At 37.3% G+C, this 22,500-nt stretch overlaps 2 protein-coding genes across 3 annotated transcripts in view; one reads left to right on the plus strand and one right to left on the minus strand.

Moving 5' to 3' along the window:
• The window catches only part of LOC306861341 (tetraspanin-9-like), a gene marked incomplete at its 5' end in the record, with an annotated part of 25,435 nt that extends 17,191 nt beyond the window's left edge, over positions 1 to 8,244 (plus strand). The window contains 6 exons of one of the 2 annotated variants that reach the window (XM_079403553.1): positions 4,464 to 4,655; positions 5,695 to 5,769; positions 6,000 to 6,101; positions 6,332 to 6,463; positions 7,404 to 7,487; positions 7,605 to 8,244. In XM_079403553.1, the coding sequence (XP_079259679.1) occupies positions 4,464 to 4,655; positions 5,695 to 5,769; positions 6,000 to 6,101; positions 6,332 to 6,463; positions 7,404 to 7,487; positions 7,605 to 7,676 (657 nt within the window). In that variant the 3' untranslated portion in view covers positions 7,677 to 8,244. The remainder of the gene's footprint in view (positions 1 to 4,463; positions 4,656 to 5,694; positions 5,770 to 5,999; positions 6,102 to 6,331; positions 6,464 to 7,403; positions 7,488 to 7,604) is intronic. The other variant, XM_079403552.1, reaches the window with a different exon arrangement.
• Positions 8,245 to 9,975: 1,731 nt separating this feature from the next.
• LOC306861335 (endosome/lysosome-associated apoptosis and autophagy regulator family member 2-like) overlaps positions 9,976 to 22,500 on the minus strand; it is a 13,053-nt gene continuing 528 nt past the window's right edge. The window contains exons 2-22 of the mRNA XM_079403545.1: positions 19,636 to 19,756; positions 19,201 to 19,390; positions 18,943 to 19,090; positions 18,756 to 18,845; positions 18,326 to 18,431; positions 18,044 to 18,193; positions 17,508 to 17,596; positions 17,242 to 17,422; positions 17,012 to 17,140; positions 15,069 to 15,159; positions 14,880 to 14,982; positions 14,349 to 14,486; positions 14,006 to 14,269; positions 13,748 to 13,921; positions 13,442 to 13,631; positions 13,116 to 13,212; positions 12,924 to 13,025; positions 12,196 to 12,322; positions 11,936 to 12,114; positions 11,686 to 11,854; positions 9,976 to 10,813 (exon numbers count right to left, since the gene is read on the minus strand). Of these exons, the coding sequence (XP_079259671.1) occupies positions 10,745 to 10,813; positions 11,686 to 11,854; positions 11,936 to 12,114; positions 12,196 to 12,322; positions 12,924 to 13,025; positions 13,116 to 13,212; positions 13,442 to 13,631; positions 13,748 to 13,921; positions 14,006 to 14,269; positions 14,349 to 14,486; positions 14,880 to 14,982; positions 15,069 to 15,159; positions 17,012 to 17,140; positions 17,242 to 17,422; positions 17,508 to 17,596; positions 18,044 to 18,193; positions 18,326 to 18,431; positions 18,756 to 18,845; positions 18,943 to 19,090; positions 19,201 to 19,390; positions 19,636 to 19,756 (2,907 nt within the window). The 3' untranslated portion in view covers positions 9,976 to 10,744. The remainder of the gene's footprint in view (positions 10,814 to 11,685; positions 11,855 to 11,935; positions 12,115 to 12,195; positions 12,323 to 12,923; positions 13,026 to 13,115; positions 13,213 to 13,441; positions 13,632 to 13,747; positions 13,922 to 14,005; positions 14,270 to 14,348; positions 14,487 to 14,879; positions 14,983 to 15,068; positions 15,160 to 17,011; positions 17,141 to 17,241; positions 17,423 to 17,507; positions 17,597 to 18,043; positions 18,194 to 18,325; positions 18,432 to 18,755; positions 18,846 to 18,942; positions 19,091 to 19,200; positions 19,391 to 19,635; positions 19,757 to 22,500) is intronic.

A 22,500-nucleotide genomic window follows, 5' to 3' on the forward strand; every position in this document is an offset into this window, starting at 1 on the left:
CAACCAACAACGACCTGATCGGCTGAGAAAACAACAGTAGTTGATGACAGACAAATCATAAAAGCTGTGAAGATGAATCCTAAAAGACGTGTCTGTAAAATCACCAACATCTTCCAGAAAGCTGGGCTGATGCTCTGACAATCTACTGTCCTCAGGAGACTTTGACACAGAATTACAGATGCTACACAGCAAGATGCAAACTTCTGACCAGAACCAAAAATAGAAAGGCAAGATTAGAGTTTGCAAAAAAGCACAAAGGTGAGCCAGAAGAGTTTTGGAACTGTGTTTATGGACTGATGAGACAAAGATGAACCTTTATCTAAGTGATGGGAAAGCAAAAATGTGGAGAAAAAAAGGGAACTGCAATGATCCCAAGCATACAGCCTCATCTGTAAAGCATGGTGGAGGTGGTGTCATGGCATGGGCATGCATGGCTGCCTCTGGAACAGGCCCTCTCAACTTTACTGATGACTTAATGTATGATGACAGTAGCAGAATGAATTTGGAAGGGTACAAAACCATCTTGCCTATCAATATTCAAGAAAATGCCACCAGATTCATTGGGAAGTGCTTCATATTGCATCAGGACAATGACCCAAAACACCCTGCCAGTTCAGTCAAGGAATTTATAAGGGCAAAGAAATGGAAAGTCTTTCATTGCCCAAATTAATCTCCAGATTTAAATCCGATTGAACATGAATTTCACCAGCTGAAGAGGAGAGTAAAGGCAGAAACTCCCCAAAACAAGCAACAATTGGAATTGGCTGCATTAAAGGCTGGAAAAAGCATTTCAAAGGATGAGACCAAGAGTCTGGTGATGTCTATGGGTCACAGACTCACTGCTGTGATTGTGCGCTAGGGATCTGCAACTAAATAATAGCTTTTAATCTTTTATATCTGCCATATGTTCAACTGTCCCAATACTTATGCTCACATCAATGAGTGGGATGAACTCTAAAAGTGCTGTTCTTTTTATTTGGTAAAACATGTGTTGAATCACCCAATAATAAAATGTGACATTCTGTAGTTTTGTCTCATATTCATCTTTGAATCATGTTTGCAAATGTCTTGACTCCACAGCCAACAGAGCAATTTTGTCTTTACTGTTCCAATACTTATAGAGGGCACTGTATATATATGCAGTGTTGGGGAAAGTTACTTTTAAAAGTAATTTAAAAGTAATACTTTTAAAAGCAATATTGTAATGCATTGCAATATTGCTTTACTTACAAAAAAAAAACTAATTACGTTACTTAGTTACTTTTTATGGAAAGTAATGCATTACTTTTGAGTTACTTTTTAAATCTGGGCAGGGCTTGTTTGTTTTTATTATAACAAAGTTCTTCTTTTACAAATGTAAAAGCCCTTTCACAACAAAAGTGAAATGAATACACCTCAGCCTGAAGGAAATGTAAATTCAAGTCTGTACAGTAGAGGGCGCAGATCATACAAATCGCATGAAGAATATGATGCAGGAGAAGAAAGTTCAACAATATTCAGCAATAACAACAATGAAACACAAATGTGTAATTTTTGCTTAGTATGATTGAATTGGATCATCGAAGGTCAGTAGCAAAGACATTGGTTAAAGGGGTCATATGATGCGATTTCAAGTTTTCCTTTCTCTTTGGAGTGTTACAAGCTGTTTGTGCATACATAAGATCCCTGAAGTTGCAAAGACTTAAAGTCTCAAAAACAAAGAGATATTGTTTATAAAGTTAAAACTGGACCACTCCCTCCTAATACGGCTCATTCAAACACGCCCCCACATGTCTACGTCACGGTGTGGGAAGATTTGCGAAACAACGCCCAAATGTATACGCAAAGAAAGAAGGGGGAACTATTATTCTCGCTGGAGAATTATTGCTGCCACTGGCGCCATGTCCTGGAGATGCTGTGTTTCATTGCGAAAGCGAAAGTACTTTATTTGGACTTCCAAAAGAGGACACAACTAGAAATCAGTGGTTAAGTTGTATTTACAACACTGTTCCAGAACAGTTCAACCCAAATATTAGAGTGTGTGCAGCGCATTTTACGGAGGACTATTTCCTGAACCTGGAAGTAGCTGCCAGCTGTGCACAAAGGCTTTCTATAAAGTGGGGCAATTCACAGTAAGTAAGTTTTCTTATTTAAAGAATTTGGCACTGACTATTCAAACGTGAGTTTTGAGCAGTGTAGAGTAGCGCTTGTTGTATGTCGTTTCTCCAATCACAAATGCAGACATGGTAATGTTTACACGGCATGATGCAACGTGACACGTAAAAAGACAGTATAAGTCATTATAATCAGTAATTATGTCCACACTGATTGCAATAAATGCCTAGTTTATAATGGGTTTTGTTGGTTTTGTGTCGTCGCGCCGGGACACAGCATCACAAAACTGTAGGGGGCGTAACATTTCCGTCTCACGCTTGAGGTATTCGGCCAATCACAACGCACTGGATAGCTGGCCAATCAGAGCACGCCTCGCTTCTCAGAACAATGAGCTTTGTAAAAATCAACGTGTTTCAGAAAGGCAGAGCATAGAGGAGCAACAATAATGTACAGTATGTAGAAAATAATGTTTAACCTTAACCTTAAACCACATAAGCACATTGCATTACACCAAATACACCAAATAATGTTCTTTTTAGCAACGTCATATGACCCCTTTAATAAAATGGCATTAAATACATAAATGATATTCCTCTTATTTAACACTTAATTATTGCAGGTTTGAATCATATTCTGAGTTTGTATTTGACTGTTGTTGAATACTGAATCTGTTTTATGCAGGTGAGATGAGTAAATACATGTTCATATTTAGTCTAGAACTACAGTAAGATCATGTTCACATAGCACCTCTGCACTTATTCCTGATTTCTCTCAACATGGCAACACCAGAGCTGTCAGTCAATACATGAGAAACAAAGTAACTGGCATTACTTATTTGAAAAAGTAATTCAGATATTTCCTTCTAAATTAAAAAGTAATGCATTACTTTACTAGTTACTTGAAAAAAGTAATCAGATTACGTAACTCTCGTTACTTGCGATGCGTTGTTTTGTGTATAACACTCTCCTAGTGCTAGCTGCTTTACCGAGCCTTCTGTGTGTATGTCTAGCTCTGAGTCTGGTTCTGCGTGTAACACTCTCCTAGTGTTAGCTGCCTTACCGAGCCATTCTGTGTTTTGTAAGTCTAAGTTTAGTTTGTTTTGTTTATAGTCTCGTTTCCTGTTTCCCGCCCTTGTATCCTGGATTTACCCTTGTCTCTCCGTTTCGGACTCTTGTGTGTACCTCGTTTGGATTGTTGCTCAGGTTATTTTTTTATTTTTTTATTATTTATTTATTTTTATAATATTTTTTTAAATATAGTATATAAATAAATATACTGTATATATATATTAACAGTACTGTAGCTTTGCAGGTTTCTTGAAGCATCTCGGAGAAGTTGCCACAGTTATTCTGTATTTAGTCTGTCTCAGTTTCTTCATGTCAATCCAGACAAACTGATCTCTTGCATAATAGTAACATCAAATATTTATTGGTCATCAGCCATAACATGGAAATAATTACCAGTTAATCGTATCGGCCAATTTAAACATCCATCCATTCACTTTACTCTTGAGTCAGGGTGTAAAAATAACTTTGTCTTGCTCTGAAGTGTTATATACAAATGTGAACTTCTAAATCAACCCACAAAAGGCTTACTTACAGTATAGTTGACTCTACATGGTAAATTGGGATAAAACAATGAAAACATTTTGACATTTATTGTATAAAATTATTTCGGCGCAGGTAGCCTTGTGGCAGCATGTTAATCCCGTCCCCCCTCTCTCTCTCCCAATTTGTTTCCTGTCAACTTTGATCTGTTCTATCAAAATGAAAAAAAAAAATAATTATGCAACTACACGTTCCATTGTGCCATAAATACAGCATATTCTGGTTTTCTGTTTGGAGCTGGTACAGGTGTGTTTGCAAACTTTCTCCTTTTGCCTGACCTTTAGCAGACTGGAATACTTTTACATTTCGGTTACCTGAGCATGAAATTACAAGAGTTTCTCCCCAACAAGCACACCTTCTACTCTCCTACGATCTATAGACACACGCAAAATTCACACATCAGTACTCAACAACAACCTTTATTGCAGTCCCATTAGCATTTATATTGCTCTCACAGCAGGGAGAGCTGACATAGGAATCGTTTTGTTGGCCAGGCATGCGCACACATACCCACCTCAGTCCTGAAACAGTAAGTATACCTTACCTTAAGTGAACTTGAGTTCAGAAAGTGCCTCTCAGGTCCTCCTGAGACCTACTGACTTCAGTGAATGAAACCGAAGAGTCAGTTTTACACTTTGGGACACACGTAAAAGCCTGAAGAAACACTGTCGAACCAATTGTTTATGCATGTTTGATCCATAATGAATAAGTTTCTGTGTGTTTATTAACGTGAAACGCTCTCTGCTGTCTGTCTCTCCTCAGTTGTCGGGCTGCGGGTTGTTAGGTGTGGGCATATGGCTGTCCGTTTCTCAGGGCAGTTTTGCCACCTTCTCCCCCTCCTTTCCCTCGCTCTCAGCCGCCAATCTGGTCATTACCATGGGCTCCGTCGTCATGGTAACGGGTTTTCTTGGTTGCCTCGGTGCCATCAAGGAGAGCAAGTGCCTGTTGCTGAGTGTAAGTCAACGCCTAAACTCTCACAGCGCACACTGGATAAGGAATGTATTGGTAATCCAGGGTTATTTTAAACCTGGGTTAGTGTAATCCTGGATTGTCTGGTTTTGAGATTTTCACATTTTCATATTCTTTCTGAATTATGCATGTTATATTTTAATACAATCCTCTCTGGTTGTCTTCCAAAATTAAACTACAAAAAACTTTAAGGGATAGTTCACCCAAAAATGAAAATTGTGTCATCATTTACTCACCCTCAAGTAGTTCCAAACCTGTATGAATGTCTTTGATCTGCTGAACACAAAGGAAGATATTCTGAAGAATGGTGGAAACAGAGCAGCTCTGGGGCACCATTGACTTCCATAGTATTTTTGTTCCTACTATGGAATTCAATGGTGCACCAAAACAGCCTGGTTACAAACTTTCTTCAAAATATCTTCCTTTGTGTTCAGCAGAACAAAGAAATTAATACAGGTTTGGAACTACTTGAGGGTGAGTAAATGATGACACAATTTTCATTTTTGGGTGAACCATTCCTTTAAACATATAGTTAAAAGCAATTAAACAAGCTGTTTTTTCATACATTTAATGTAAATTTCTATATGTAAAGATGTAAATGGGTGTGTCTATATAATAAAGCACTTACACTAGTTGTAATGTACATAAGAGTCAACTAGTTGGCAGACCAGTGTGTGCCTGATGTAAAGGATTCACAATACGCCGTACAACTCCAGGGGTTTTCGTAGCGCTGCATTGATGAGAGTGTAGGAGTGCAGAGAAAGGCTGCGCAGCTCAGATGCTGCGAGTGAGAAACAAAAGCATCCTCATCTCCACATTCAGACAGCTTCCATTGTCATGCATAGTGCAAAAACATTCCTAGTCTCTGTCAGCCTTTGGGCAACACTTGGTTGTTTTTATTTTATTTTATTATTTTTATGTATGTATTGATTGATTGATTGACTGAGGGAGGGGCACATTTTTTTAAAGTCAGTATTGTTGGATATAAATAGTTTACTTACTTTACTGTCTTTTTTTCTTGTAGTTCTTCATTGTTCTGTTGATTATTCTGCTGGCAGAGCTGATTATGCTCATCCTTTTCTTCGTGTACACGGACAAGGTACAGTATGAACAACAAGCATCACACACACCCCCTCAATCTATCTATTATACACACACAAACACAGAGCTAACCACCCACCACGCACAGACTTACATTACCCACTCAAATCCTGACAACAACAGCCCACACACCTGCTCTTCTGGTTTACTCTCTCAGTATTCTTAAAGTTTTCTTCATTTCCAAAAATCGACTGCAAATACTTCATGTGACTTTAAACTTTTCTGCAGGTGAGCGAAAACGCTAAGCAGGATCTGAAAGACGGCCTGAGGCTCTACAACACGGACAATAACATCGGCCTCCGCAACGCCTGGAACATTATCCAAGCTGAGGTGTGTGTAGATGAGTGCAGGTGTGATATACGGTCACCAGTAACAGTAATGGTGGGTCACTGTGAGTTCAGCTAGTTAATTGGCCCACAACTTATCCGCTGCTGCTCTCCACAGAATTATCGAAGATAACTCATGAAGCCCTCCAGTATTGAACAATATGCAGGCGTCTGCAGACATTTTCTTTACTCGGTGTGTGAATGATGAATCTGAATATTCACTCTGTCTCTCAGTGGCAGTGTTGTGGTGTAACTGGGCATACAGACTGGCATGATGCCCTGCAGGAGAAAACAGTTCCAGACAGATGCTGCCAGGAACATTACAGAGAGTGCGGTCGCAACACCACTAATGTGTTCTGGTCACAGGTACGGCTGGGTATTTTATTTTATTTTATTTTAGTATTTTATTTTATTTTTACTCTATTGTAAATCTTATTTGATTTTTATTATTTGATTTTAATAGTTCCTCAAATGTAAATTTTAATAGTTAGTAATAGTTTCTCTGATTTGTATAGTATTTTATTAATATTTTATTTTATTTAAATAGTCTCTAATTTAAATTGTATTTTATTTTAATATTTTCTTTACTTTTATTTATTTAATTTTTTATTGTATTATGAATAGTTTCTTTGGTGTAATTATATTATATTATATTATATTATATTACATTACATTACATTGCATTGCAAAAATTCAGACCAGCTAGATTCATTTTCAGCAATCAAGCAGATTTTCAGTAGTTTCAGTAGATTTGTTTGTGTAGGTAAATATTGCAGTTTATTGGTGCATATAAATAAAAAATTATTAGTAATTTTGATACGTTTAATTTGGAAACATGCCTTGATTTATAAATATTTTATTATGTACATAGTACAGCAAATACAAACAGTAGTTAATACAAAATTAGTATTGTAGTTTTGTATTGTAGTTGATGAGATTTTTCTCTTTTTGTTAGTTAGCGTTAGTAGTTTAGAAGTAATTTAGAAATTTACTGGGCCAAGTCGTCCTAATTGAGATATATAGACATAAATATTTCTGTGATATAATGTAACAGTTTAATAATGTAACTATATTTTCTGCTTAAATAGCTTTAATGTAGTTAGCTAATTGCTTATACTGTTGCTAAGTACTTAAAAGATGTTATGTTTTATGTCACTTTAGATGATAAAGTGCGACTATAGTATAGCTACTTTAAATTCTGAATGTGGTGCGCATTGTAAAGTTTCTGAATTTATAAACAATTTCAAAATAGCCTCCCCAGCATTACTCATAATGTTATTCCACACTTCTTCTTTCTCACTCTCAGGGTTGCTATGAGAAGGTTGAGGAATGGCTGAATGACAACAAACATTTGCTCGGAACCATCGCGATGTGTGTGCTGGTCTTACAGGTACAAACATTACAATTACACTCATCCTGGAATGTGTTGGAAAACAGCTTTTCCTCCAATGATATCACATCCTGTTTGATGCACACCCACGCTGATGTCATTTTCTCTATTCTGCAGCTGCTCGGGATGGCATTCTCCATGACCCTGTACCAGCAAATCCACAGGGCGGGAAAGAAGTATGATGCCTAGAGGAAATCCAGTGTTACACAACAAAAACTTTCTGAACACCTTATGTATTATTTCAAGCCCCGCTTCATGCCATCACAAACTATTACCAGTGAAAATGAAGCTGATTTTTTTTTTGAGTCTATAAGATTTAATAGAACAGACTGTAGATATTTTTGCTCGGCTGCTGAGTGGCAAATTTTTCTTTTTTTTTGGCCTCAGGTTTAACAGCAACTGTAAGATTAAAACTAATGAAGGGAATGCATTGTGAGAAGCAATTATGGATGTTTGCAGCCGTTAGGCCAATCAGTTTTGGTAATAGTCCGTTAGCTATGAACTGAAAAAAAAATGCACACATGATCTAAAATTGGATTTTGAAGATCTGCAACGCTCGTAAAAGGATACATTCACTATTTCTTTATTGGACACTTGTGTACATGTAGACGCAGTTCCCTTTGCTGATGTAATATATCAATCGCATGCTGTATATATATTTCACATTCACATAAATGTACTGTACAATTGAACACAAACAATCCTTTATCTGATGACTTAAGTGTTAGGGAGAGTGGGGTAAGATGTGTCACCTCCTTAATCTACCAAAAAACGCAATTGTTATTGTCAGATTATCAGATATTCAGAAAGAAACTCTAATTGTTTTTATTATATATTGTTATATAAAATGTAAAATATTTTATAAATAAATTATATAAATATACACAAATTATTTTCTAATTTTAAGCTTCAAATATTCTAATTATTTTTAAGGTATTTCTGTCAATTTCATATTTGAAAAATCACAATTTACCCCATTCTCCCCTGCTTTCATTTGTTAGAAGTATGAATGTGTTTATATGTTCCATGTATGAGAGAGTCTGGGCTAGTCATCTGCTCGCTCTGGGGCTTTGTCATCTGCTGGTCTCTGTCTACTCTCTTTGTTTTCTCGCTCGCTGATCTTTTCAAAGTGCATCTGTACTGCTGGGAGGCAAACGAAGCTGTCCTACTCCGCCTACCGTCAGGGAAGAGAGGGAGATGAGATCAAAGGATGCCGGATATAGAGGTTAGGAAATAGAGGGGGAGAAAGACCTTACAACGGCCTCTCTTGAAAACAAACAGTATCATGCAATGACACCTGAAAGCGTGCAATGAGAGTTAACTTATAAGCCATAACCTCTACGAACGGTTTGTCGCTCCTGTCATTTTCCTAAAATACATTCCTACTCAGTTTGTGAGTGCTATAGGTATATTTTGATCCACAGGTTAAATAGTTGCATCCTTACAAAGTATTGAATTATCAGGATAATTTATTACCAAGTGACATCTGCATTACTGTTTAACCAACGTATAATTTTAAATAAAAATTTAAAATGTTTTAAATAACTTGTTCTTGCCTGACATGAATATTACAAAATATCTGCCTCCAAAAACTAGGTAAAAGATGCAATATTCATATTTCAGCATACAGTACAGTTAAGCACTGGCAAGCTGAATAAAAATAATGATTTTTAGGAAATACATTGTGCAGACATGTTAAGTTAATGCATATTAGTGCCCAGTTTTATGTAGTTTTTATTTTAATATTAGTGAGTGCAAACTTAATTTGTCTATTGGCTGTTTAGTAGATCTCACACCATGGGATATTCAGATAATTGGTCCCTTTCTTGTACATTTAGGAGTCATCGTTTTTATTTTTATTTTTTGTAGCCAAGGAATAAATCTTGTGTTTACATGTGTTACAATATTTAGCATTTTTGTAAAGTCGTTGACTTTAAAAAGACTAGACATTTACTTTGTATGAAGTATCTTTTAGTGAAAAGCTGTTCAGCGAACAAGAAATATTCTCAGAACTTTTTTTTAAGGTCCCGTTTACACTAGTGCGTTTTCGTTTTAAAACGTTTTCAAAAGTCTCCGTTTTGGTCCGTTTACACTAAAACAGAGTCTGCAGCGTTTTCAAAAGTCTCCGTTTTGGTCCGTTTACACTGAAACCGAGTCTGCAGCGTTTTCAAAAGTCTCTGTTTTCGAATTTGAAAACGCCGGAGTAGTGTAAACGATAGGCGTAACCGTAACAAAAGTTAAAACGAAAACGCACTAGTGTAAACGGGCCAAGTATTACACCGCATTTAGAACATTCAAACTTAACATTCTGATAATGTTTGGAAAAATGTCAAATGGAATGTTCCCTTAATGTTTAAAAAAAGGTTCAAACTGGAAATTTTGAATGTTCAGAGAAGATTCAGAAATAATGTTTTTACAAAGCAAATGTTAGCAGAATGTTCCTGGTCTCTTGTGTTTTTCTGTATGCTTAACACACTTGCTCCATGTTTAAAGCGCTCTTCAAGTTTATTAAAGCATAAACAGAATCAGGGAGTAAAACAAAACATTTCAACATAACTTTATACAGCTCGAAATACACAATACAAAATACAAAGTAGAAAACGGTATTGTCTCTTGTTCTCCTGAGAGGAGAGATGTGGAGAGAGGACGGTTCTCTGTAATACATAAAGGAAGGGCCTCTCTTCTCTCTTTTAGGTCTGCTGTGTGATGTTTGGCATTGAGATCAAACTAAAGTGTAGCGGTAAGACTCTGTCTCCATCTCTTGGCCACCCACTAGACATAATTGTACGAATGCTAGAAGCAGGAAAAATATACCTTAAAATTGAAACATTCTTATATACACATACCAGCAAACATACAGTTTTTAGGCTCATTTTTCAGTATAGTGGTTCAATTGTTCACACACACCATAATGCAAATGTGTCTCTGATGCCCCTGTGTCTGTGGGTGAGATCGTGGGTGTATGCTTAGTATATTGTGATGTGTTTCAGAAAGCAATGCTTTGTAACTTTTGACATGTTTTAGCAGTATATATGTGATACAGTTACTTTATGGGGCTCATTTTATTTTACCTAGAGAGATTTCCTGCTTTTTGACTCACAACACATTGTATTGAGACCCTATACGTTCTGAGTATATGTTCTCAGACATTTGACGGGGGACAGCTGGAAATATTGAGTTACTGAAGAAGGAGTGTCAAAACACTCCGTGAGTGTTTGTCTCTTTCTCTCTGTCAGTAGCGGCCCTCTTTTTTCCAGTTATCCCCAAACCCATCTTTCTGACTGAGAAGACTTCAGCTGTACTGACTCGCTGTTGGCTCCGTCTGCCTGCAGCCAAGCAAAGGTAAATAAAACATCAGATGAAAACAAAAAACTATACAAAATTAATTTTACTTAAGCTCAATAAGCATCTGTAGCATAGTTGGTGATTACTACAGAAAACATGTTTGTCTCATCTCCAAGTAATTACGGGAGCCTTAGAGGCCGTGCATTATTTTTTAATGTCTTGTTTTTTTTACTTTCTCATGATCTCAACTCTGCAAAAGCTGTTTCTGTTTTAAGAAAAAGCCATTTCTGCACTATACACAACCATTCAAAAATTTGGGGTTGGTAAGATTTTTTGATGTTTTTGAAAGAAGTTCAAGTCTGCATTTATTTGATAAATACAGTAAATAACTGTTTTCTATTTGAATCTATTTATAGCTGTGATGCAAAGCTGAATTTTTAAGCATCATCACTCCAGTCTTCAATGTCGCGTGATCCTTCAGAAATCATTCTAATATTTGATTTGGTGCTCAAGAACATTTATTTTTACTATCAATGCTGAACAGTTGTGCTGCTTAATATTTTGGTAGAGACCATGATTTATTTGAAATAAATATCTTTACTGTGACTTTTGATTAATTTAATATGTCCGTTCAATTTCTTTAAAATAAAATCCCCAAACCTTTAATTGTGCATATACTACTATATAATGGGTGAACGAATTTGCATTTGTTTTAATGAAAAATATTAACTTATTTTTATTATATAATATTACTGTTTGTGGCAAGCTAATTTATTAATAATAAATGATCATATGATATCCATTTATGTCCACTAGCTATATCCATAAGTACCTTATTTACTTCAATTTATATAAATTGAACATATTAACAAATAATTTTGTAATGGCATCAAGCTCACAATAATTAACTCACCTTGCTCGCGATAGCTTTCAGTTTACCCAGTAACGAAGGAGTATTTGTGTAAACAACATCGTCCTCATTCTCCTCCCCTTCTCCCTCTGCTAATGCACAGCTGTCCGCTGCTGGCAACTCACAGTCCTTATTGGCCGACATCACTAGTCTGGAGTATTTATATTCAAGCCTGTGCAAAAAAAGAAAAGAGGTCAAAAATCAAAGAGCACTTTTTGCATCTCAAGCTGAACTTCCACTGACAGCTTGTTACCTTTTGTTCTTTTTCCAGAAATAACATGTGAGAGAAACCAAGAGGACAGCCATGAAGGCTCCGCCCCCAATTCCGGACTTCACCCATAGGGTGACCACCTCACAGTGCGCAGAGGTCTTGTTCGGGAGCGGTACCCCTTTGGTGCAAAATTTTGGTTCGTTCCACACATAGAGGGTGTCCTGTTAAGAGAAGGATACATGATTAATCAGAACGATGCCAAAGAAATTGTACTAGATGCATTTGTGGAAAGAGATGTATACCTGCACTCCTCCTTTGCACGCTCCTTCTATCGAATGGTAGTCGGTTTCAGTGCAGAGAGGACAAGCACTAGAGCTCTCCCAGAGGAAATGAAACTCGCAGCCATTACATGTACCTGCTGGGCACTTGCTAAACACACAAATACACAATTAAAAAGTGATTTTCCCTGATTAACAGCACCACAACAGTCTTTCCTTCAAGCAATTAAAATTGTAAATGTACGTAATCAGTCCAACAATTTTTGTGGAAGGCATTTGTAGCAGAACGGTTCATTTCAGTGCATTTCGAACCCAACTCGCTCGCAAAATCAACATTTCTCATTTCACACACAGAAAAAGTGTAAATGCAAATCTAAAAACATTGAATATTCATTGCATATTTGCAGCTGGCCTGCAAACATTTGAATGCTATTAGTATTAGCATTTATATTAATAACGGTGTTTCACTCATGGGTAATACTTCAGCTGTTGAGCTTCGATGATAATTCACCATATACAAAGAATGCAAATGATGCAAATTTGAAAAATGCTAATTTTTGTTACACGTCCCATCTGTTTTATTAAAAAATAACTTATCCATAAAGATTGTTTTTCTCCATTTACTGAGATACTCAGCTATGCACATTTTAATAAAAAATGCAATGCGTCAAACGTATTTAATATGTTAACTTGGTCCTAAAATACATACGTTTGTGAACAAATACAGATAATAAGTATAGAAAGACATGAACCTTGGCACAGTGAGCTCTCCACGTGTACTCTTCTCAGTATCGCAACGCAGAGTCACGACTGTGCTACGGCCGTTCAGACAGGATGCTGTGGGCTGTGGAGAGCTGAGGTGAAAAAAATACTTGTATTATAAATGAAATATCATTGCACACATCAACTACCTATTTTAAACAAGTTCATCTTTCTTTATTTACCGATAGAAGAAGTTGATAGCTGGAACTTTCCATGAAGACTCAGAGAAGAGGTCTGAGCTGACAGTGACCCCATCCAGATTTTTGTGAACAGAAGCTCCTGAGAAAGGTAAGAAGAATGAAGGAAATGAGATGAGTAAGAAATTACAGCACCTCTATTCTGAAGGGAGCTAAACACAAAAGTGCCATGTAAAACGTCTTTATTGTAGATTAGAGGTGGCCAAATTTCACATATATTCTCTGTATTTCAATGCAAAAAAAAATCTTACTGACCCCAAACTTCTGAATGGCTGTGTATGTTAAATACTGTTAAAAAAAAAAAAGCTCACCAAGGAAAGTGTCAGCCAGGCTGATGGACTGAGACGACAGTGATGTTCTAAAGCCCCGTCCATCTGCAGGGATGATGGTCGATTGGCAAACAAATGTCTCGACGAAATTGTTAAGGTCCGTGGATTCATTTTGCAGGTCCTTACTGGACAGATCCGTCACATTGTCAGTGCACACCGCCACCTTCCTCCCCTGCGAGAGAGAACAAAATATGCACTTTGTGATGATCTTAAGAAATAATGAAAACTATTTCTATTTTCTATCAAAGCAATCTATTTTTAGTCAGCTAAAGATGTATATAAGAGTACCTCAGCCCCACACAGACTGATATTAAACTGGTGGTAGTATTTAGTTCCCTTGGAGGTGAAACTAGGCCCATTCATGATTGACCCCACTGAACTCAAGGCACTCAAGTCGTAGGTCAGCGTTCGGTTTTGATCCATATGCGAGAATGTGCAATCGTTAAAGCATACAGAGTGCTCCTGGACACACATAAAACACATTTTGCATGTTAAACAGTGTTAAAAGCCATCATAGTCATGCATTACCTCTTGTTTTATTCATACCTTGTTGTTCTTGCTTCCAGGACCGCAGGGCTGACAGGCTTCCTGGCCATAAATGTGATGCCCAGAGAGGAAGGTGTTGGGCGGGCATTCCTGGCATTGGTTGGTGTCTTTGTTGATGAAGTGTCCAGCAGGACAGGGGACACAGGAAGAGCCGTCCTGCTGACTCATCATAGCACAGGCGTGGCAACCAGACGCTGAGCCATCCATCGCATTAGTCACCGTGATCGAGTAGATCTTTGCGATGTCATTTACATACTGACGCACCTGGGAGAGAAACTGTGGATGAGAACTTTTCCAAGGGATAAAAAGGTACTTAAGACTAATTTATGTTGTGAATACATACATCAGAGGCTTTGTTGGTGCGTTGGAAAGCCCATGTGTACGAAACCGAAGCATTTTTGGTCATGGTGTGGGTATACGCTTGTCTCGGTTTACTCCCTACCCATGATTCCACAACATTTGTGCTCTTCCTGTTTACGTCCTATGGCGAAAACGCATTGATTTAGTAAATAACTTGCAGATTAAGTCATTATGATGACTGGACTATTATTCCTAATCATTAATTATACATCGTTCATTATCCGTTTTTTCTGAAACGTTTTAGTTGACCGTTCGTCTAACAGTTTTTAAATGCTACTACATGTTTTGGAATGTTCAGAGAACATTAAAAATAACATTTCCATAATGCTTGCAAAATGATCAAATAGAATGTCTCCTTACCGTTTGTATTTTTTTAAAAAACTATAAGTTTTGAATGTTCTAAAGACATTCAGAAATAAAATTTTCATAACAATACCAATACTGCATTCTTCATTTTTCTTTATCGGTGCATACTGCTGTTTCACATACTGTCTTGGTTAAATTATTGCCTTACTATCATAAAATAGAGTTCGCAGTCTGCACTGCAGTTGGTCTCGAAGATAAATGTAATTCGGCCGAACTCAGTAGCTGAAGCATCGTCCACAGAAGTAGGAAGTCTGATAGAGATAACAAAAGAGAGGCCACTTGTAAATGTTCTATGCACAACCAACATTTCAACACTGGAATTGTAGATCTGACTCACTTGAATCCAGGCACTCGTAAATTTAAGATGAGGTAATCATTATCTGAGCCGCCCACTCCGCTACGAATGTGGTCGCCAGCCACTTCCCAACCTACAGAAACAAATGAGCATTGGATCATAGACCATTTACTTCAGTGGCCTGTAATGCTGTGTGCATATATATATACAGTATACAGTGCCCTCTATAAGTATTGGAACAGTAAAGACAAAATTGCTCCATTGGCTGTGGAGTCAAGACATTTGCAAATATGATTAAAAAATGAATATGAGACAAAACTACAGAATGTCACATTTTATCATTACCCGTTTCAACACATACATGTTTTACCAAATAAAAAGAACAGCACTTTTAGAGTTCATCCCACTCATTGATGTGAGCATAAGTATTGGGACAGTTGAACATAAGGCAGATATAAAAGATTAAAAGCTATTATTTAGTTGCAGAGCCCTTGCGCACAATCACAGCAGTGAGTCTGTGACCCATAGACATCACCAGACTCTTGGTCTCATCCTTTGAAATGCTTTTTCCAGCCTTTAATGCAGCCAATTCCAATTGTTGTGTGTTTTGGGGAGTTTCTGCCTTTACTCTCCTCTCCAGCTGGTGAAATTCATGTTCAATCGGATTTAAATCTGGAGATTGATTTGGGAAATCTAAGACTTTCCATTTCTTTGCCCTTATAAATTCCTTGACTGAACTGGCAGGGTGTTTTGGGCCATTGTCCTGATGCAATATGAAGCACTTCCCAATCAATCTGGTGGCATTTTCTTGAATATTGATAGGCAAGATGGTTTTGTACCCTTCCAAATTCATTCTGCTACTGTCATCATACATTAAGTCATCAGTAAAGTTGAGAGGGCCTTTTCCAGAGGCATCCATGCATGCCCATGCCATGACACCACCTCCACCATGCTTTACAGATGAGGCTGTATGCTTAGGATCATTGCAGTTCCCTTTTTTTCTCCACATTTTTGCTTTCCCATCACTTAGATAAAGGTTCATCTTTGTCTCATCGGTCCATGAACACAGTTCCAAAACTCTTCTGGCTCACCTTTGTGCTTTTATGCAAACTCTAATCTTGCCTTTCTATTTTTGGTGCTGGTCAGAGGTTGCATCTTGCTGTGTAGCATCTGTAATTCTGTGTCAAAGTCTCCTGAGGACAGTAGATTGTCAGAGCATCACCCCAGCTTTCTGGAAGTTGTTGGTGATTTTAGAGACATGTGTTTTAGGGTTCATTTTCACAGCTTTTATGATTTGTCTGTCATCAACTACTGTTGTTTTCTCAGCCGATCAGGTCATTGTTGGTGTCGCTGGTGGTTTCCAAACTCTTGATTTCTCCATGCCCTTTGTTTTTGCTAGAGCTCTAATTGACTTCCTCTTTTCTTTTAGCACCCAAATTGCTTACTTTTCTCTCAAAGTCAGCTCCCTCATCTTCATCCTGGTTTGTGTGTCATCATCGAATGCAAGATTCAGAATGCAGAAGTAATGGATATAACTGATACGACACATTCCCTGCATTTAATATCTGAAGAATTAATGCAACAGGACACAGCTGATCACTTAGAAAGACCTGTGAGGCAACTGTTCCAATACTTATGCTCACATCAGATAGAGGGATGAAACTCTAAAAGTGCTGAACTGGTAAAACATCTATGTGTTGAATCACCCAATAATAAAATGTGACATTCTGTAGTTTTGTCTCATATTCATCTTTGAATCATATTTGTAAATGTCTTGACTCCACAGCCAACAGAGCAATTTTGTCTTTACTGTTCCAATACTTTTGGAGGGCACTGTATATATATATATATATATATAAATAGAGAGAGAGAGTATACAAAATTGCTAAAACTATATATATATATAAAGACAGAATTTTGTTTTTATGATAAACATTTCTAAATGTATTTTTTAACTTAAGTTTTTCCATTTCTACTTCTCTTACCATTCATTTCATCACATTTGGAGTTGCCCACATTAAAACAAGATGTTTTCATATTCCTTGGCAGGATGTTCCACCACTTGTATTCATATCCCAAAGAAGGTTCAGTTCCTCCCGGGCATCTTTGACATTCTGTGCCAAAAGAAATCTTCTCTGTTACACACTAATGCTGGTAAACCAACAGTGTTGCATAATGCATGAGTATGTATCTATGTTAATGTGTTTCTATATACCTGTGGTGCCATCAGAATAGGTGCCTTGAGGGCAGGGTAAACAGGTGGAAGAGTTGTGCGTGTAGAAGCCTGGGTTGCAGGGCGGACAGTCCTTTTTCTCTCCAGAAGGGGGCAGCGTCACAGCACCAGTCACATTCTCCACGCACACCTGAGGCTCCACCCACCTGTACAGCATCTGGGTCTAAAATAATACAGCCATATAAAAATCAACAAATTATCCACACATAATTTACAACAAAACACATTCTGCATTATACTTTCCCTACCTTGCCGTCACTATCACAGGCCGTGTGGATTTGAAAATAGTCTTTCTCTGAGCAAGGAGGTCTTTCTTTACACTGCGACCATCCCTCCTCTAGAACACACACACACATGTAGAGAAACATTAGGGTGACCATCATGTCCTCTTTTTCCCGGCCAGGATTTCTTAATTGCCTACAATATCCAGATTTTGGCATTGTTTTCCTATTGACACGCTCACTACAGTCAGAGTCCAATTGGACGATTATGTACAATGCCTGCTCGCTATTGGTCAAACTACTTTTCAGTCATTACCTTTAGTAAGATGAATACAATAGGAAAACAAAGCAAAACCCAGACATTTTAGGCAATTTAGAAATACAGACCAGGAAAAACGAACATACGGTCATAATAGAGACATTATACACACTGAAAAAGTGTTTTAGTTACTGGATTGTATTGGATTCTTGCTAAAATGATAACAACAAGCCATATGTAGATTGTTTGGCACAACAAAGAATGCAAGAAATCATCTGAATGATTGATTTTTGTGTGTTCGTACGGGAGTACTGTGTTTTAGAGCATGGTGTACACGAACTGGCTCCCTTTCCAGAGTAAGTGTTCCTGTGGCAAAGGTCACATGAGGAAGAGCCTGGGGTTTTACTGAAGGTGCCCGGCCTGCATGGAAAACATTCTGAGGTGTATGCCACACCTGCACTCAAAACACGTAAAAAAAAAAGGTATGACCATAAAATATCACAACGCAAATAGTTCAGACTGCAACTTCGTCATAAAGAAGGGTGCGAGACACAAAAGTGAACATGATTTAATCAGAATCTCACACCTTCGATCTGGATGTTCTTCAAAAGGACCGGCTTCACTGGTTTCCCACCCAAGAGCATTCCTGTGGTTCTCCAGTACAGAATATTAGTTCCTGACTTCAGGTTTACCTGTGACATACAAAAAACAGCTGCATTAGACATCAATACTGCAAAATCCTTAAAGGGACAGTTCACTCAAACATTAATATTCTGTGATCATTTTCTCACATTTGTCCAAACCTTTCCCTGGAACACAAAAGAAGATATTTGGTAACTAAACAGTTTGGGTTCCCGAAACTGTTTGATTATCAGCATTCTTCAAAATATCTTCTATGGTGTTCAACAGAAGAAAGAAAGTCATACAGGTTTGGAACAACATTAAGGTGAGTAAATAAAGAGTGAATTTTCAATTTTGGGTGAACTGTCCCTTTAAATATGAATAAAATCACTAACCGTATGGGTTCTCCACTCTCCGTTAGAGGTGAGTTTGATCCATTTCTCACTCCCTGTCTGGTCCATCTCCTGACATTGGTCATTCTGAATCTGCATCAGAAATCAAACATATTATTTTTAGAGATATATTTTCACTTCAACACATTTGTAGAAAAAAAACCTGAAAGATGTATGAAATAAAACGCACAAAGAACTCGAAGAAGACGTTGCTGTCAACATATTGGTAGTCAAAGGAGACGGATCCCTGCTTCATGAGATGCACTGCATACACCAGTGACACTGTGCAGTCGTCACGATTGGATTCCAAGAGAGTTCCCTGAGGTGTCCATGAAGAACTGCAATTAATCAACACAACGTTAACAGGTAGATCCAGATCTGTAAAAGCTTAGAGAATAGAATAGATGGATATATATATATCTATTTCAGTATGTAACTTGGCACTGACTTGTTGCAGGTCATTGAGTCGTCTCCTGAACCTCCCGAGTCCATGTATGTGGCCAAACTGCTGAATCCCGCTGGAATGGAGTCCCACTGGTCAAAACGCACGCCACTGCCCAGCGAATAAGAGCCAGCCGCACATGATGTGCACTGCTGGGATGACATCTCTAAAAACTCCCCAGCTTCACAAGAAAAAGCTGTATAACAAGTAATCACAGACTGTGTTTGCATAGTGACACAACACAAAGACCTTCAGATGTATTCATACGCATTTAAATTGCATAAATGTCATTGCTTTTGATATCAAAATATAAAACCAAGGAAATGTTTCTATAGTGTGTTCTATAGATTTAATTCTTTGAATTAAATGCCACTTGGTTTGATATTTGAAGTAATGCAATGCATGTTCATTAAGAGTGTGTATATTTGGTTGTTTTCTTACTGCAGTCTGTGCCTCTGACAGGCTCTGGAAGGCCTGAGCAGCTTCCCTGTCTGTGAGGAATGGCAACTCTCCATCTGGAGCCTGTGCTGTCACACTCTGTGTACTCAAAGTAGTAGTCTGTCTGAAACACACATATGCAGATATTGACATATTCAAACATTTACATTAAGCACAAGTTATGATCATTAAAAGTGAGCTTTTTTCATTAACCAGCAAGAAAAAAGATATTAGTATTTAGAATATTTTAATAAATTAAATATTTCAACATATATTATACAATATAATATTTTTTATATACTGTATATATTTATTTTTTACATTTTGTAATGTATAGAAATCTGTCTATAACACATATTCATATTCACACTGACATATTCAGACATTTACATCAACCACAAATTATGGTCATTAAAGGTGACCATTTCATAAACCAGCAAGGATAAAGAGTTTAATATTTAGAATATTTTAATGCAGTGATTTTTTTATTTTCTTTTCATTTGGTAATGTTTTCTGCTTTCACCACTGGAACAGCTTATCCCAAAGTTTGTCACCACACCACTACCATTTTGTGTTAAAAAATAAAATTAAGTAAAAACAAATACAATGCAATACAAAACAAAACAATACTATGCAAAATCCTGTATACATGTGCCAAATAAATAAAATAAAAAAAGGGGGGAAAAAAGAAAGAAACCCATGGACAAAAATTATTTTAACATGCATAAAAAAGGTTTTTAGCCTAAAAAAAATAACTCAAATAATAATAATAAAAAAAATCCTGGATACATAAAATCCTGGATAGGCATATGCAAATATATATATATATATATCAAATACAATTTTTTTTGACATGCATAAAAATGTTTTTAGAAAAAATAAAAAATAAAATCCTTGATACATGTGCATACGTTTCACCCCCCCGGCTCTTACTGCATCGTGTTTCCTTCTGGAGCATCAGTGAATGTTTGAACCTTTTTTAATTGTTGTGTTTGAGTCCCTCAATCATCCTCAGTGTGAAAAGGTGGATCTCAAAATCATACAATCACTGCTGGAAAGGGTTCAAATATGCAAAAGATGCTGGAAAACTGAGGCATCTGCAGGACCTGGAGGATTTTTCTGAAGAACAGCGCTCAGTTGAACTGTTCAGAACAAACAAGGGACTCATGAAGAACCATCACAAAACAAAACAACAGTCGTAGATCATCCAGGTAACCTCACACAGTATTGAGAACCAAGGGCTCACGAACTTTTGAATGGGGTTATTTTAATAATTTCAGCTATTTTTTGTCTTGTGGACTATATGTAAACATCTTTTTTGTCAGGACAGCACTAAATAAAAATAACATGCATTTTGTATGATCTCTCTTATTTTGTTAAAATTATTCACATTTTCACAAATTCTGCAAGAGGTTCACAAACTTTCAAGCAGCACACATATATATATATATATATATATCATGGACAATTTTTTGACATGCATAAAAAAGTTTTTTTTCTAGCATAAAATAAAATAGCTTGTGCTCTTCTCAAACACAGGCAGCTGTACAGAAAAAATCCTGGATACAAATGCAAAAAACAAAACAAAAAAAGCATAAAAAAGTTTTTTTTTTATCCAAGAATTAAAATAAAATAAATGTGCTCTTCTCAAACACAGACAGCTTTACAGAAAGTGCCCTTTCAAAACAAATTGTTGTGACATAATTTGTGCCATTTTTTTTTTGATTAAGCAAACATCTTACCCCACTCACCCCTACCTGATCTTTTATTGTTTCCAAAACACACAAACTCTCAGGCACATATAACAGATAGTTAGATATGGTGTGTGTACAATAGCAGGGGGGATGGGGACGGTCTGTCTATCTGCCTTCTGTCCCCTGACAGTCGCCAGGGCAACAGCCAGGAGCCCTGTGACTGTTGTCATGATGATCACTCATTGCTTTTTGGTTGTGGATGGTAATGAATGAAGAGTCCGAAATACACTGATAACAACCTGAAATAATGAGGCCACTAAATACCTTGTGTGTGTGCATCTTTGTTGACAGATCTGGTATGCAAATCAGTGTGTGTCTAATGCTCTGAAACGCAGCGATTGTTCTCAGCTCCTTTAGGGGCCTGCTACACACAAAAGCCAAATCGACCGCATACACACACAGGTAAGAGCTCATACCATGTATTAAATTACATATACAGTGTAATGAAGTTGTCGACTTCAGGAAGATGATAAATACATCCCGGAGGTGCCTGTCATCTGGTAATGCTTGATTACAGCACACACATTATCACTAATGGTGCACCTGCACCTGCCACTATTACCCAGCATCCCCCACAAATACTCTTAAAGGAGCAGTTCACCCCAAAATTAAGATTCTGTGATCATTACTCACCTTGTGTTGTTCCAAAACTGCATTTTATATATAAAGCAGAATGTGACCCTGGACCACAAAACCAGTCTTAAGTCTCTGGGGTATATTTGTAGCAATAGCCAAAAATACATGGCATCGGTCAAAATGATCGATGTTTCTTTTATGCCAAAAATCAGGATATTAAGTAAAGACTGAGGCTGTCATTCTGCCCAGCATCCATCCGTTCATTTTTGGGTGAAGTGGCCCTTTAATAAGCTCGTCTTTGTATGCAAATATGGATGAGGCAAAACAACACGACAGTCTTTTCAAATTAAGTGGAGGGTTGAGACCCAGAGAGGTTATTCGCGATGTATAAATCTGTTTAAAGTTCATATGAATCCATTTTACAAGCTCTAATGCGAATGCAGTGCATAACGCACAATAATCGAGCTGCCATCTGATTGGCCAGCTGAGCGCCGCGTCATCATATTATAGGATCCTCGTCCGTAACCATTTTAATGTC

This window comes from Barbus barbus, assembly GCF_936440315.1.
Source record: "Barbus barbus genome assembly, chromosome: 42".
Classification (NCBI taxonomy): Eukaryota; Metazoa; Chordata; class Actinopteri; order Cypriniformes; family Cyprinidae; genus Barbus; species Barbus barbus.